General features: G+C 38.2%; 1 protein-coding gene across 1 annotated transcript in view; it reads left to right on the top strand.

Annotated features, from left to right (window-relative positions):
* The first annotated feature begins 8876 nt into the window (after window positions 1–8876).
* LOC150086110 (apolipophorins-like) overlaps window positions 8877–18091 on the top strand; it is a 103630-nt gene continuing 94415 nt past the window's right edge. The window contains exons 1-2 of the mRNA XM_090374376.1: window positions 8877–8966; window positions 10386–10433. Coding sequence (XP_090230502.1) covers window positions 8912–8966; window positions 10386–10433 — 103 coding nt within the window. The 5' untranslated portion in view covers window positions 8877–8911. The remainder of the gene's footprint in view (window positions 8967–10385; window positions 10434–18091) is intronic.

Genomic DNA, 18091 nt, shown 5'->3' on the forward strand with positions numbered 1-18091 from the left:
ATCTGTTCTTCAGCTCACCGGGCTCCCTTGCCTGGTGCCTTTCCACCCCCTCCCCTGCGGCGGTGGTGGGACGGTCCCCCCCGGCGCCCCCTACTTTCTCCTGGTGAGGCATGGACATGCCTCACTGACTTCTGGGGTTGCCTACTCTATCATCCCCATATTTCTGCCTTAACCCCCCCCCAGCCTTCCGTCTCCCACCCACTCTATCTTTATGCTAGCGAATGTCCCACACACAAAAACGTAATTATGTCAAAATTCCCGTTCGCCCATTCTTTAGGCCTTTATTATGCAAGCATTATCCCCCTCACCTAACGATCATCAAACCGACGATGATGGATATATGTATCTGTCTGTACGTACGTGCATATAAAAGAGCGCGCGCGTTTTTTTTTTTTTTAGGTCCTAGCCTCTGAAATCTCAGGAAATTAGGTGGCAGGACCTGCCAGAGTGAAACTAAAATTACTGGGTTCCTGGTCTGCCTCCACGGGGCGAAGGTGGGGCAACGTTGGGCCTCAGCAGGGGTCCAGCGGCTAAACGACCAGATGAACAACGGTACACGACATCATACAGATACAAAGCCCACACACTTTTAAATCTCTGGCATTTCCCAGTGAACTGGTACACCCACAATGAAAGCAACACGAAGATGGGAGAAACCCCTGGTGCCGTCTGACACTAAATACACCTTACACCTTACCTTTGGGTTGCCAGGCAGGCACTTTACCCACCCGGCTAGCCCGGTCGGCCATTGGTATTAACAATTCAATGTGGGAGAACCTCACTGCTTGATAAAGAAATCGCAGTACACCCAGCAACTGCTATAACAGAAGAGAGTATTGCAAAAATTGAGGCATTAATCCTGGAAGATCACCGTATTAGCGTCAAAGAAATAGCTGCAGAGCTCCAAATTACTGTAGGGTCTATAAACAATATCATCCATCAATAGTTGCATATGAGTAAATTGTCTGTAGATGGGTCTGCTAGACTTCTGACCATTTATCAGAAGGAAGGAGCACAATGTGCACTGAAATGTTATCGATGTGCCAGGAAATGTAAGAAAGAGTTTTTTCACGGCTAGTCACCATTGATGAAACTTGGATCCATCACTATGATCCCGAACTGAAACTAAACAAATATCAAAACAATGCACAATCACTCCCCACCCCCGCCCAAAAAAAAAGGCACAGGTGCAACCAAGTGCTGGTAAGGTGTCAGTTTTTTGGGATCAGCATGTATTTTTTGCTTTGCATTATAGAAATTATTATTTTTTTTATATTGTAAGACCACAGGAAAATTCGAAAAATTTCAAGAACTGGTAATGATCAATGTATTGACCATTACATTAAATTCTTATCAATGTGATTCCCAGAGTCTAAATGATAAAAAATAAAATGAAGTATTTTAATGAGTAGTCAGTCTTGCTCAAGAATAGCAAAAGACAATCCCATGACCTGACAAATTTCCGATGTGTCTTGAAGCTGAAAACCTGTTAATGCACTGAGGAAAAATTTTTTTCCAAGCAAAATCATCTCCGATCCGAGATTAGCCAACTCATGAATTAAATTTATCGATTCTCGGGTGGTTTCCTTGATTCGCCCATTTTGCTAAAAATAGCCGGAAAATGGGTAGTGCCGTGTAATAACTTGGAAGGTTCAAATTCATAACATATTAAACATAATTTAAAGTATTAAATAATAATTATAAATTAGAATAAATGTCACTGTGCATCGCAACGGATATCAATGAATGATAATAATGTAAAGTTATGCATGCCGTATTTCTCCACCACCTAGTAACAGACGGGTGGATGGGGAAGAACTACTAACTGAACTATAAATCTAATCGATTTTCCTCGTTCTTAGCAAAGTGGTTATAATCGCTGCCCTGTTCCAGGGTGTGGAAAAGACTTCGGTTCAAAACAGTCTTGATAGTTTTTCACAGTGTACCCACGTTATTAGTAAACCCACTTTTGCGATAGGTGGGATTACTAATTACGTATTGCATAATAGTGCTAGACGTAGAGAATTCCTTTAGTTGCTAGTTTATCGCATGCTTATCACGCGGAGTAAAAGTGGCCAAGAATATTTATTTACTTGTACGGTAAAAGCTAACAGCAACTGTTGACAAATTAATACAATACAATAGTTATTATCATAAATCACGTGCCTTCGAAACGAATACGGAAACCAAGGTTCACATTAGCAGCTAGCAGGGCTTATCAACACAAACAAAAAAGGTATTTTGTAGTTTGATAGCATACTGTGGGAACACTCTGTCGTGCCTTCCGATATTTCAATAAAGTTTCGATACGATATTTCAGCATACTTTTATTTGCTGAAGTAAACAGATACTATACATTACCTGGCCATTTTATTAGGACTACGAGCTGAAAGCGAGTTAGGCTGCCATTAATCTGAATCGCTCCTCGGACACGAAGTGGCGTGGAGTCAAAAAGGTGTTGAAAAGTGACACGAGAAATACTGGATCATTCATATAACAAAAAATTTATTCAGTTACTGGAACAACGTGGGTAGAAGAGTGTGCTGATGAATACGCTTTTCCAGTTCATTACACAGATTATTATTATTATTATTATTGATGCTCAATGGGACTGCCATTTTCAGACTGGGTTAGTCAAGACAGATTCTTGAAGCCTTCTTGTTCTGACTATCCTTCTCACATCTTTGGTGGTAGCGTCTGCTTTCATGGCATATCCTGGATCTCCTAATCTCACTTGAGAGCACCGCGAAATGCCAAAGCCTATCTGAACACCGTTGCGGTGCCCTCCAGTGGTGCCGATACATTGCAGGAGATTCCAGTGCCTCGTATAATGTCCTCATGAGTGCTCTTCCATTGGCGCTTAAAAGCATAAATTGGAATCCATCGGACCACATGACTTTTCCCCAGTCCTCATGCATCCATTCTTTCCCTGAAAATAAGATCATACTTGATAATCCACTATAACGTCGAGAACCTTGCACTGAATTGACTTCGGCAATTGATGGGTCACATACTTTATGGCACTTTCCTTCGTTCGTACATCATATACTATGTGACCTCTTCGATTTACATATATTTTCATGTAAGCAGAAATAAACTTTTGCATATATCCCAAATTTCCACAGTTCTAATACAGTGGCCAGGCGGTGTAATATTACATTCTCAAGTCAAAATAAACACATGACAGCTTCTCTTGAACGGCGCCAGGGGTCATACCTCTTAACTGTTTTTAAAATTAATAATGAAAAGTCAAATATTTTCTTAGAGAAGAAATGCCTCTCCACAAAAATTGAATAGCTCTCTCTCTGCAAATGGAAGTTTTCACACAAAGGCTGAAGTTTAGTATTGTTAGTATTCGTATTAGTAGTGGAAAATGATGCAAGGAAGCAAGCTTATCAGCCAAAAAAAAAAAAAAAAAACCTTTTTAACACTTTAAACTATCCACTTTCACAACACGGGAAGGAAGTTTGTTCCAACAATAAAATTCGTGCATCCACTCTGCAATCATCTTTATTTTATTATTTATTTATTTATTGTATTTATTTATTTATTATTATTTTTTTTATTTATTTATTATTATTATTATTTTTTTTTTTTTTTTCAATTTAAATTTATATCCCTTTCTGTGTGTTGTCCGAGAAAAAGGAAGGATGACATCAGCATTCAGTTTACTCAAATTATCATAGCCTTAAACACTTCAATCAGATCACTTCATGCTGCTCTATGCACTCGTTACAACAGATCCACATCCTTACTAAAATGAGACTACTTTCACACCTATATGCAGAACTCAGAATTTGGCCTTATGTCTAAGCTCTCGCGGGTAACAAGTGGATATAATCACTATCCTCCCCAAACCGGGGAGAAAAGGCCCGGGTGAAAGGCCCGGTTCCCATATAACGCGAAAACGTTTTATGGGCCTTTGTGATGTGGCTTGAGTTAGTCAGCCTCGGGCGAGAGTTGCATGGTTTTATCTCACTCGGACTTTTTGTCCTTCAAGTACAGTTTTGTTATAAAGTTACATTAAAAAATTGCGTTCGTATTTATATCAATTTATTACTTATGGATTTAATAAAAACACTTCTAATACAAATTACACTCCTACGGAATAACACAAAAAAAAATTTGTGTTTATCACTCAGCAATGGCGACAGAATTTTTTCTCACTTCGATTCTTCAGCAATTTTTCAGCAATATCGAAGGCCAAGAAAGACTAAATTCACTTACTTTATCAGATTAACATAAATAATAACTGTATTACTAATTTTAAAAGATAACAAAAACCAATATTTTTCAAGTTGATTCACCCCTCAGGATACAATTCCTGTGTATATCAGAAATATTTCCCAAAATCATAATCACTCGTCGCGATCTAGTAGATTCTTTGAAACGTCTTAACAAACACTACTCGAAGGGCTGGATAAAATTACTCAAAAAAAAAAACAAAAAACAACTCAAACTATTATTATATATCCCCATATATATATTACGTCTGTAAAATTGCGTGTTTTCTGGTCGATTTGCTTGTTTTGCTGGATGAAAAGAAAATCCAGTTTCTGGGGGGGGGGGGAGGACCTTTCTATCTACGCCTGACTAATTCAGCCAAGGAGTAAAAAAAGCCCATTAAAGTTCCTTGGGTCATCGACGAGATTCGAACCCAGGATTTTTTTCATGTTGTGGGGGGGGGGGGGAGGACGACGACGATACCACTGTGTTACACACGCAGACGGAAGGAATTACTGCTAATTTTGGTTAAAATGTGGGAAACCTTTAGAATCTGTCATTTTAAACTAATTTAAATACGTCAACGACATGTCATGTTCAACGCGCCACCGTAAAAGTGCCACTGTGTTATTTGTAGTTTATGATTTTCACTCCAAGTCAACAGTTTCTCAAGTACACAACTGGCCCTCTCTTCCAATTGCTTCTGGGAATCCCCAGGAACTATCGATACTAATAAGTCCATATGCACTAAAATCCATATCTAATAATTAAATAGGAATTTTGCATTGATTCAATATACTGTATATTCAACCATATAAAATAACAATATATAAACTTTAATTTTAAAACATTTCAACTTTAAATTCTAAACCTTTGTGGTCTTATCATGAACATGACTTCAGAAAATCTAATAAAATCAGATTTTGACAGGCATTTAGTCCTTCGGAACAGGAAACAAGTTTTTTGTGCCTCCGATTGGCATTCCTAGCAGCTAGGCGCATGTGTTTCAACATCTAGCATTTCGCGAATTATGTTTCTCCTGCATTTAACAACTTTATCTACATAAATGTGGAGAATAAAATGAAATTCTTTTTTAACAACAAGCCGTGTCTCATGAGTAAAAAACGGGCATTAAGATTGAACTGTAGCAACGGCTTCACCTTAAAGTCGACAGCAGAGACGGAAGGCAGGAATTTATACGTCTCTCTCTGCCTTTCTCAGAGCTATGTCATCTCGTTTGCCATATGTTTATCAGTTCATCATTGATTCTTCTCTTCTCCATTGCCAACTGTGTCCTGGAACACCCCTCCACCCACCGGGCACATCAGCCCAGCGCAAGCAACCACTAAATCCGCAGTCATCTTTCCTGCTAAAGCTTGAAGTGCATCAACGGATGTAGTGCGGCAAGCCTTAGTTATGCCGAAAGGAGCGAACCTCTGGGCTGATAAAAGATGTTTCTTAATAACCACATTCGATAACCTCTTACACCAAGTCCCGGCGGCCTAAGTGATTATGCAATAAAGAGTTCTTCTTCTTCTTCTTCTTCTTCTTCTAAAAATGCATTCGTATAGCATGTTCAAGGAACGACCCTTTATCCCCCATTTCACTCTAACCACACGCCGGAGCTTTGCATAGAGAACTTAACCTTTTGTTTTTACAATTTTACGTGTTCAGTAAAAAAAACATTCGCTCCTCCAGGCAGATCCCAAGTACCTGATACGCGAGGAATATCTAAGTGAGACATCCCCACACCTGACAAGCGGTGGCCTCGTCAAGCTACCTTATAACAACATGATTACCATCTTATCCGTATATATTTGTAGTTTATGATTTGAACTCCAAGTCAACAGTTTCTCAAGTGCACAACTGGCCCTCTCTTCCAACTGCTTCTAGAAATCCCCAGGAACTATCGATACCAAGTCATCAGAGTAGGTGATGGACAAAACATCCCCCATGTCATGCTATAAAAACTCATCTAATACTATACCCCACATGAAAGGCCCGAGGATTGAGCCCCGGACCAACCACATTCCACCTTTCTACCCGCCTCCTTCCATCTAAACCTAACAATAATCGTGCGATCCGAGAAATAATTCTCAAGAACCACTATATATATATATATATATATATATATATATATATATATATAGTGGTTGCAGAAAAGAGGGCAGTTCTAACCCTGCGGAGGACACTACCCCACAACACAGCATCGAACGCTCCGATAAAATCAATGAACATTCCGTGTACGTATCGCCGTACGTATCAAACTGCAATTTCAAAGTCATATTAATACAATACTGTATCTAGAAAATATTATCAGATTTTAGGTCTTATCAAACGTTTTTCATACAGTCTAAAATCGCATCACTTAGTGAGAAAACTATATTCAACCATGGAAATTCCTATTTTGGTATAAGGACCCACCCGTATTGTCTTCTTATCAAAAAACAAAACATATAATAGAACAAATAGAAAACAGTACTTAATCAACCTTAAAAGATAATCTTGGTCGGTTTGCCTGTTTAGCTGGACTAAATACCTGAGTTTTGGAGGGGGAAGGACTAACAGCCACGGAGTGAATAAAATCCATAAAAGTTCCTCGCGACATTGACGGGACTGGAACCAGAGCCTTTTCCATCCTGGGTGGGGAGGATGATGATTATAACCACTGTGCTACAGCGCAGCAACTCCCATTCAGTAGCGGCCAATGTGTTCTCCCAGAAGTTAAGCTTTGACAAGAAAAAAAGTAATTTTTATATGGATCGTTCTTTTTTTCTCATCGCAGCCGAGTCAGTCCCTTTAGAAATTCGGGCTTTAAAATAGTAAACCATAGAATAAATAAAGTTTACGGACAGAATACACTGAGGCCCATATTAGACCTAAGTATGAGGTCTAATAGAGTTCAGTGTATAATACGTCGGGCTGCAAAAAAATGTGAGTAATTTCACCCGGACTGTATTCAAGAAATGGTGAAGTCCTTATGTAGTCAGAAGATGTGAGGAAGGGAAGCATTTCACTTTCGTAAAAGCACAATGGAAGGGTCGACGCTGATATCCAGGTTCTGGAGTTTCGTTTGATTTCTATTATAAAGGGGCACTGCGATCACGCAAATAATACAATAGTTTTTCAATAAATCAATATTATATTAATATTTTCTAGCAATATCATATGGATATGACTTTTTTTTACATCAAAGTTTGCTGGTAGCAACATAATGTTATAGTGTAATGTGGAAAGAGGTTGCCAAAACATTTCGCCATAAATTAAAAAAAAAAAAAAAAAAAAAACTCGGAATTCCTAAAGAAGATTGTGCGTTTGGTACCATGAATTAGATTTTTTTCATTAGAGGTTTCGTTTTCCAGCAAGATAAAAAAATTCAGTTGGCAGACAATAAAATAAATACGATTTAGAGCTATTATATAATATGACATAAATTAAAATATGACTTCAGGCGACTACTTTACACTGTATGTTCTAGACGCTAGAATCTAGAGTCTGCACGGTAGCACAGTGGTATCGCCACCGTCTTCTCCACACCAGCTGGCGAAGGCCCACGTTCGCATCCCGTCGATGACCCGAGGAACTTTAATGGGGGTTTTTCACTCCGTGGCCGAGTTTTCAGTCTCAGGCGTAGATAGAAAGGTTTCCTCCCCCCAGAAACTGGGTTTTTTTCGTCCAGAAAAGCAGGCAAAATCGACCAGAGAACACAAGCAAATTTAGACACATTACATAAATGGATATATAAAAGAAATTCTGGGTGACTCTAATAAAATAATTTGAATTTGAATGTCCTAGAACACTAACTATCCTTGCAGCTCGCGCAGTGACCATGATCGCTTTTCTCCCATATCATACGGAAAAGGCATAGGTTAGAAACCGGTCTCAATAGAAGAAACTTTTCTCTCCCCCACCTTTCTTCACACTGGCAAGAGTTAATCTCTGCCAAAGATTTTATAGTTTTCTTCCCAAAAAAATAAACCGACCACAGAATATGCAATTTACAGACACTATTCGAAGCCTCAATGCCTTAGTTGCCTTGTAACAAAAATCAAAAATAAAAATAATGAATGAGCAAGAAATTCAATGAAATTTTCACTATAATGATTAGGATTAAGGACCACCACCATTTTCTTCCAAGTAAAAGTTCAAATTTCAAGGTTTTATTCCAAGTAAAAGTTCAAATTTCAAGGTTTTATTCCAAGTAAAATCTCCAAACTTTCTTCCAAGTAAAACCTCCAAACTTTCTTCCAAGTAAAACCTATATCACATTTCAAACATATACAATTATAGATAACTTGATCTTAGCATTGGCAATAAAATCTCGTGATTCCTTAAATTTTTTAATTCCGGATAGTTAATAATCATTATCAAATTTAGTATTCCTGAAAGCTAATATTATATCCACTTTTCACACATTCTCTCATGCATTTTCAAGAAGTAACATTATAACTTTTGGTTTTCTTCAATCAGTGATGTTTACAGGTCTCCTTTTACTCATCTTATCGCCTTAGAAAAGAAGGTCAACAAATTCGCCACTCCACTACAACAGTTTTAAAATCTGATCGTTCTTCGCCTTTTCTCCGTCAGAGGTCTTAATCTCTGATCAACATTGTGGACTTGTGCCCTGGTCAACAGCTAGTACATAAGCAAAATCCCGTGGCATCTAACTGCCATCTCAGCCTCAAACATGGAGCTGAGAATACTAGTAGTGTTCATCTATACCTTGGGAGCTGCTTTAGCAGGTTAGTAACTTCATGGATTTTTTTCCCTTTGAAGAGTTTAGGAAGTATTACGTTTGATTTTTTTTTCCTGAATTCGTTGCACTAGGAGTTGAGAACGTTGTCTAGCATTAGCTTTCTTACATCGCATATACGTGACCGATTCATCGAATTCTAATTTAGTTTCAATATCACATATTTCAATTTAAGTATTCTCTCTTATAACAAGTCAAAGGTATTCCACGATTAGTTAAAGTAATGTTAAACTATATTAATGTGTCAGTACATCTCAATTATTTAAAATATTTTAAAGGATACTTTTTTCAAAATATTTCTCAGGCAAGAATTGCGCGGTTTGTTCAACAGAACAGATGGAAAAACAACCACAGGATACGCTCAATTTTACATACACAATATAGCGCCCCTTGTTATTTTTACTCAACCCTACTCGTGAGTGAACGAGTCCAATTTCAGTCAGTATATTCGTTTGTATTTCAAAAATTTCCTTCAGAATTATTTAGTTAGAACAGCAAACCTCTAGGCTTTTCAAAATGTTACGAAATACAGCTTGGTGCAGGAGAGTTGATGTTTGATTGACAGATACTTATAAAAATTGATGGTATAACGCACAAGAATCCAATGCATCCAGAATCGTGTGGCATGTTTCTTTCATCTCAGCCTCAAACATGGAGCTGGAAATACCACTAGCGTATCTCCACGAAAATTTAGAAGAAAGAATGAAAAAATCGAAGTAACAGATTCAAAATGCAATTCTACCATTATACTTTTAACTCTATAATTTAATTATAAACAATGAATGAAACATCGAAGCATACCAAACTTTAGAGAAATTGAAATGCCTTTCAAAGAGAAAGTTTTGGAACTCCATTTTCTCAATCTTTATTACGATTACCATCCTTCCACACGGCGTGGAAAAGGCCTGGATTCGAATTCCATTCCAAGAGGAACTTTTATTGACTTTTTCCAGATGTCCGAGTTAGTTGAGCGAAGACTGCACAGTTTTCTCCCGGAAATTCAAGATTTTTCATCCACAAACAGACAAACCGACCGAAAAACACAATACAGCGATGCCTCAAAATCTTAGTTTCTTTGGTGCTTAAATATACCACCACTACATATATGTGCGATTTACTGTTTGTTTCTAAGAGCATTGCTTCTATAAGTAACATATTATGAATCTGTTAAGGTACATATACTATTACCATTTACTATTATTACTAAAGCGGAATGTATTTTATATTGTTGATATTTGGATGTTCTGCCGTGTAATATAGAAAAGTTAACTAAATATTAATTATTAAAACATTTTAATGAAATGTCATGTAAATTAAAACGTTCTCATCCAGGTATCGAATATTAATAATGCTCTAAGATTATTTGTTTTTACACCTACTTATATGATTTTTTTTTCCTGGTGAACAGGCCCAATACCCTTTGACGGCAGCAAATGTGCTTCTTACTGTCCCCCTGGTAAGTAAAATCTTTGTTATAATTTTATTTTAGAATTTCTCATGGGTATTATTAGTAAATTGCATTATATTAGGCGTTTTTGAAGTGACAGAAGAACTGTCAAAAATGCTTGACAGATTCAAATTCAAATGATCGATGCCATTTGACATGAAAACTTCAAACCAATTACAGGCATACTGTACTTCCTAAGGCTCTTGCTGGTCAAATGGGGGGGGGGGGGGAGACAGAGCGATTTCGGGTAGTTAAATTATCTCTAGCGATTCAGCAAAGCTACTGTAGAAAATTCGAAATGCAACGAAACGTGAAATTTGCCAAATTGTTGAACTTAAAAAAGGCCTAGACGCTAAATTATTATGCACGACGTTCAAAATAAAACGAATGGAGGATCGGAGCCCTCTGCAAAGGAGCGGTTCACTTTGTGTGGCATAATAGATCGATGCCTCATCTCTTGGACAATGGTAGTGTCTGACAGGTAAATTCTCTAAATTCTAAGTAAAACAGGTGCAGTTATGTATTACCTCAAAGCCGAATGAACTCCTCACACAGAAAATGGGTTAAAGTGTATAGCATCTTACAAGAGATGATTTCTAGTTGGACAATTTTTGTGGCTCAATGGATAAACACTCCAAAGTAATGACGACACAGATATAAAAAGTACTGATATATTGCTCCCCTCCACCTCTCGCACAGCATAGAATACCATTAATTTTGCTGATGTATATAGATACCAATCACCGTGACGGTTCGCAGTTTCAATCACCGTCCTCCCCACACGGTGGAAAATTCCAGCGTTGAAATCCCCCTCAAATTTCCCTGTTTCGCCAGGAAACAGGAAGATTGACCACAGAATACAGGCAATTTACAGACTGTCCCCTCATATCCTTAGTTACTGCCATTTTCCTGTGATAAAGAGACAGTTTTACAGTTAGATGATGGCAGACCTTCTCTAGAGATAACGTTGCGATGAATGAATGCCTGTACAGGTCTAACATGAAACTTCCTTGGCGGTGGAAATGATGATGCTTGTTTGCAAACTGTTTGGGAGTTTGATCTCCTGGTCAAACCGATGAACCCATGCTTTTATTCGAGGTGGAAAGCAGCGATTACAAAATTTCCATTTGTTAAAACAACTCAAAATAATGCTGTTGAAAAAAAAAGGCATTTTTAGGAAACCCAAAACCACACTTTTCACTGCGTAATCCTAAGATATACATTAACTACACATAACATTTAGTCATATTTTAATTTCTTACTAGTCAAAGTATAAAAAGTTTGAAAGATCCTCGTAAACTGTTGGAAGAACCTCTCAGATCGGGAGCGCAATATATATATATTATTGGCAAAATTATTGTATAATACAATAATTGATATTACTGTGACTGAGATGTAAAATTTTACATTTACTAGTATTAAAGTTAATTGCCACTTTAGACCACTTGTATAACTTGTCTGATTGGTTGTAGCAATAATCCCTAGCTATCCTTGTTAACCGCCTTGCTATCTGGGTATATCACGATGGGAACTAAATCCTTTCAATACCTAGAAATTCGTTATCACGTTGGGCACTATGCAGAATACAAGGTCGCAACACGATTGGGCCATACATTCTTTTTGATAACAATTAATCATACACTGGTGTGCAAAATATAAGGACCAGTCAGGTTTTCATCTGTAGCTTCTCATAGGAGTGGCCTGGATATGGGAAAAGCATACCAAAGGAACCTTGTGAGGTACAGAAATGATGAAGGAAACAAAGCCGACACAACAACGGAAATAAAACGGTACAGAGGGACTTTATTCAGATGCATCGCTGCCAAAGATGGAACAAAGGGAAGAGGTGGTCCTCAGTAGGAGATATGGCCACCTCTAATGTCGATGCAAGCATTGCACCGCCTATCCATACTTACAACAATGTTGTTGATAAGTTCTTGCGGTAACATCGTCCATTCCTCTGTCAGCGTCATCTTCAGCTGGTGAACATTTTCTGGTGGGCGTGGACGTGCCGCTAGGCGTTTCCCCAGAGCGTCCCATATGTGTTCGATGGGATTTAGATCATTGGAATGGGTAGGCCAATCCATACGAACAATGTCACTTTCCAAAAGCATATCAACAGCTGCAGTGCGATGGGGTGTGGCGTTATCATCCATAAACACGAACTCGGGGCCAATGGCACCCCGGAACAGACGCACATGGGGAAGGATTACCTCAGTACAGTAGCGTGCACCGGTTACAGTACCGCCTTCCAGTATCTGGAGTTGTGTACGTTCATCCAAGATAACGCCTCCCTAGACGAGAACACCTCGATCGCCATATCGATCCCTTTCAGTGATGTTTGTGGGGTAATACCGTGTGCCAACCTCTCGCCAGATTAGCTGACGTCGAGAATCGCTGCTGAGACTTGAATCTATTCTCGTCAGTAAAGAGTACCTTAAGTAAAGATTTTGTGGTTGTAACCTTTAGAAATAGTGTTGGTCCTTAAGTTTTGCACACCAGCGTACAATGGTTGGAGTGTGCCATTGAGAAAAAGATCACAATGTCTTTAATTGTTGTGCGAGTTATCGAAGAAAATTACAGTAAATGCTTTCTATGTTCAAAGTTAAGTTGTTTCCCATTTGTATGAACGTTGACGGCAGTCTATCACAATTGTAGCATGGAGGTTAAAGCTGACGACACGTTTGAAACAGAAAGAAGAAAATTTTGCATTCTGATAGAAAACTCAAATTTATTGAAACAAATACATTACAAAATGGAAATTTCATTTTTCGGTGCACTGACAGAAAGTGAAAATGTAATGTTACTGTTGTTAAGTTAAAAAAAAAAACGTGTAATAGTCATGCGAAACGAACACAACCATCCTGTTCTCTCCGGTAATTTAATAAACCGTAAAAAATCAGTTTGGTTCTTAAGCGAAAACACGGGAAAATCTATATGAGAAGAAAAGCCTCTCATTTTTACCTCATGATATTGTTCATTCCGGCCTTCATCTTCTAAGAAAAACAATATATGACGCAAGTAAAAAAAAATTAAATGATTCTTTAACTCAACTGTATGCACATAAAATCAGTTGGGTACCAGACTGGCGAAAAGTTTTTTCATGTACATTGTAACCGAAGCGTACAATGTACATGAAAAACATGGAAATTTTAAGAAATTCAACAGATTTTTTCACGTGGCACGTTTTCTTATTCTCCAAAATGTTTTCACAAGTCGTACACTGTCCATATACGGATAACGGTTTTTATTTGCCTGTAGGCTCCCGTTTCATGCAGTCAAAATCAATTGAAGCTTGCACTGAAGGAAACTTCAATTGATTCAATGAAGCTTACAGTAAAGGATCACATTAAAGGAAATTTGTGTGGAACTTACTGGTCATTTGGACTTCTCTCGAAGTCCAAATGAATTTTAGTAAAGTGAATCTTACTAATGAATGAACCAAATGAATGAATAATGAATGAACCAAATGAATCTTACTAAAATTCATTTGGACTTCTTTCGAAGTCCAAATGACTCTTAGTAAGAAGTGCTCATTCAGCGTGTTTCCAGAATACCAAACAGCATAGGCCTGACGTAGCCGAGTGGTTAGGACCGCGAGTGCAGTAGTACACGCTCTTTGGGTGGACCGGGGTTCAAGCCCCTGACTACTAAATACGATTAACAATTTTTATGATTGATTTATTGTAAACTCCACTGACCTGGCGGTCGTGCCGGAGTATAAACAAGAACATGTTGTCGATTCCACCTTGGGCAGGAGAACAAAAACCTCAGGAATTACTATAGTCATAACACAGAAACAGGACAATGGTTGAAATATTTTTTCATTCAGTGGTTTTACCTTTTCATTAATTAGGTGACGGGTTTAGTACACTGCTCTGACAAAAGATATATCTTTACCTGATTATATTCTGCACAACTGTGTGGCAGAAGACTCCTTTTATCCTCCCGAAGTGTCGGCAGAAAAACCTTCATGTAAAGCAAGAACAACAAACGGTCGCGAATCCTTCCATTCTCACTACAATCAGTAGTTTTACACACCACATCCCATCCCAATATACTTCAAGTTTGTAAGTGTAAAGAAACATTTGAAAAAAGAAACCTATGGTCGGTCGAAATGAATTTATCCTCAAAACATGGGATGATTACAGTAATAAAAAATTGATTTGTGTATGAAAATAACGGGACCTCGCTTCCAAGTGAGTAAAATGTAGTAAAATGTAATTAAGAAGCGAATATACCCTGGCAGGATGTACACTGGTGTGCAAAACTTAAGAACCAACACTATTTCTAAAGGTTACAACCACAAAATCTTTGCTTAAGGTACTCTTTACTGATGAGAGTAGATTCAGTCTCAGCAGCGATTCTGAACGTCAACTAATCTGGCGAGTGGTTGGCACACGGTATCACCCCGAAAACATCACTAAAGGGATCGATATGGCGATCGAGATGTTCTCGTCTGGGGAGGCATTATCTTGGATGTACGTACACAATTCCAGATACTTTGAGGCGGTACTGTAACAGGTGAACGCTTTTCCTATATCCAGGCCACTCTTATGAGAAGCTACAGATGAAAACCTGACTGGTGCACACCAGTGTATTTCTTTTATGTCTATATATCATTTTATGTAATATTTTAATCTATCATATTGTTGCAAATAGGTTTTAAAGAATTTAAATTATATGCTATGAATAAATGCATGTGTTTTTAATATTTTTGATAATATTTTATAATATATTTTGAGTAATTTTTGCATTTTATTTATTTTGATAATGAACTCCATTAACTGTCATTTACCCTCATCCCTGCAAACCTCGTTACCATTAGAGGAATGTTTCCAGCAAATACATTTTCAATAATTAATTCAATGAAAATAGACCTCTATAAGCATGCCAATAATAGGAACGAAACTTAAGATTGACAACAGAAAACTAATAAAATAATACTGACTATTCAGAACTCTGTGGTTATTGTGAACATGTATTGTTTGTCCGTAGTGCCTAATCATTCTGCCATTTTGTGCGGAATCGTGTTGTTTTCGGATTTTGTGCCCAACAGTGAACTGCCGTGGCACCTTAACCTTACCAGAAAACTTTGGCATGAAATTGAAATATGATCATCAATATCATTAATAATAATTAGATACAACAAGGAGGGGAGCCCTAACAGACACCCACTCATAACATTGGTCCATTTGGATCAGTGTTATGAATGGGCCAGGGTTTGGGACATTGTCCATTTATAATAACCGCACTTTGTCCTCTGCTAGTTAACTATTCCTTTATCCACTGTAGAAGCCAACTCAAAATGTCATACTTCTGCAACATATGCACTAGACATTTATGCGGGATTGTGTCAAAAGCTTTTAAAATATAAGTAAATTATGTCAGTTACTTTTTACATGCAACAGTCATACATTCCTGATCATAATGAAACATAGCCTGACCCCCTGATGACACCGACACCTCTTCGGAAAGGTCTGGGTCTAAGTCCCATCTCAAACTAGATGAAATTACAACGGCTGTTGTTGGATGTTAGGATCATCGGCAGCTGAGGCCATGTTGCTCCGTGCAATTTGCGTGTGTTCTAAGGTTGATTTTCTGTTTGCTGGACGAAAAACCAGAGTTTCCGGGAGATAAAAAAACACGATGCTGCCCTTGACTGAGACCGACTATCTAAGCCACGTTGTGAAAAAGACCCATAAAAATTTATCCCGTCATCGACCTCAGGTCTTTTCCAGCCAGTAGTAGGGAGGACTGCGATCCTACCAACTGTGCTACTCACGAGGGCATTAGTACAACGGCTTCTTCACTCGGTTTAAATCAGCCAATGTCAAGCTAGGTGCTGGGTTTTGATCCGTTTCTTTTCCCTTTCCTACATACAGGCAAACTACCCTGAACACACACACACACACACACGGTTACAGACCCGAATACACAGGCACTGAAGGAATGGGAATATGACTCCAATAACCTGTACAAAATTCGCACGATTAAGGTTAGCCTTCAGGGAGAACACGCTTCATCATCTTCACAGCGGAAGACCTTGGATCTAGCAGACTTGCAACACTAAGAGACAGTTCAAAGGTAGCTTATCTCAGCTATTTGGAAAGGAAGCTAGGTTCCAATAACTACTGACGTCAATTGCGCGCGCGCAAACACACACACACACACACACACACACACACACACACACACCCGACCGGGCTAGCCGAGTGGGTAAAGTTCCTGGCGACCCAAAGGTCGCGGGTTCGAATCCTGCCTCGAGCTTGAATCAGAGTAGTGCAAAAACCTTGAGAGGTGCATTATGGCCACAGAAGCCGATGCGCAAACAACTAACAAAAAAAAAAAAAAAAAAAAAAACACATACGCACAAGCTGCATAATTAACAACAATAAGTTGAAATAATTCTATTAAACATTGCAATCTATCGAATTGTATTATCATTATTATTGCAATAAAGATTTCTTAAATTAATTAACGAAATTAACTTCTTTTTTAAATCACGGTCGAGTTTTCCGACCTCATACAAGAGTAGAATGGCTTTTCCTTGGGAAACTCAGGGTTTCAATCCCGAAAAACAGGTAAAGCCGAAAAACAGGTATAATCCGTCCTAACTCAACTCATAGTGCACTTAAATTTTGGCGCCTCTGTAGCCAGGTGGGAAGGAGCAGCAGTGCGTCGCACACGCTTCTTGATTAGACCGGGGTTCGAACCCGTCACCACCAAATACAGAGGATGCGGAAAGGTCAGGGAATGACCACCGCATATCCCGGAGCAATATGGCCTTAGTTGCTAATGCTCCTAAAAAACCAAAATAACAAACAAACAAACAAACTTAAATTTTAACTGATCAGAGATCTTAAATTATACTACATATACGAATCTCTTTAAGTCTACTTGCATCGTAATTAAGTTCAACTAATTACTTAAAGACGACTTTTACACCAAGGACACCATTGCAAACAGATTACGCATATGATTTGTGATATCGACCGGGGTTTATCGAGAATAGCAAGTGGCAAAACAAAAGCCTATTATGAACAATTCGAAGGCAACTGACTGAAATGGATTTAGAAGCTTGTGGGCTTATTAGGAGCCTTTTTCGAATAAATCTAAACACCTAATGACTATTAGTAATAAATATTTTTATTTAGTGATAAATTTTAAATTACTGTTGGATATGCGGATAGTGGTTTGAGTGTTCGTCTTTTTATTGAGGAATCTTTGAAACCAGAGGTGCGAAACTCTGGTGAAGGTCCCCCACGAATATTATGATATAGGGTTGCATTAGTAATCAAGGCATTGGATGTTATCCTCGCTGTGAAGAAACGATTAGTGGGGAAAAATACAAAACATCTTATAAAATGTATTTTTTTTTTTTTTTTTTTTTTTTTTTTAATGCAACAGCATCATTTGAGATGTCTGCAGCCAAAAGCTAGTCAACAAAGTACACGTACGTAACTGTCTGTGTACGTGAAATCAGCCATATACATAATTCGATTTACATTTCTAAAGATCATGTACAGCTTTCGTAATTTTGATCGTCTTTCCATGATTTGTCTTTTTTATTAACATTAAAACAAATGATGCAAGAAAGCAAGTTTATACAGCATCAGTCAAAAAGGGGGGGGGGGGGAATAAAAGACAGCTCTCATTTCACCTAT

This window comes from Mastigoproctus giganteus, chromosome 5, assembly GCF_048544385.1.
Source record: "Mastigoproctus giganteus isolate SK-2022 chromosome 5, ASM4854438v1, whole genome shotgun sequence".
In the NCBI taxonomy this organism is placed as follows: Eukaryota; Metazoa; Arthropoda; class Arachnida; order Uropygi; family Thelyphonidae; genus Mastigoproctus; species Mastigoproctus giganteus.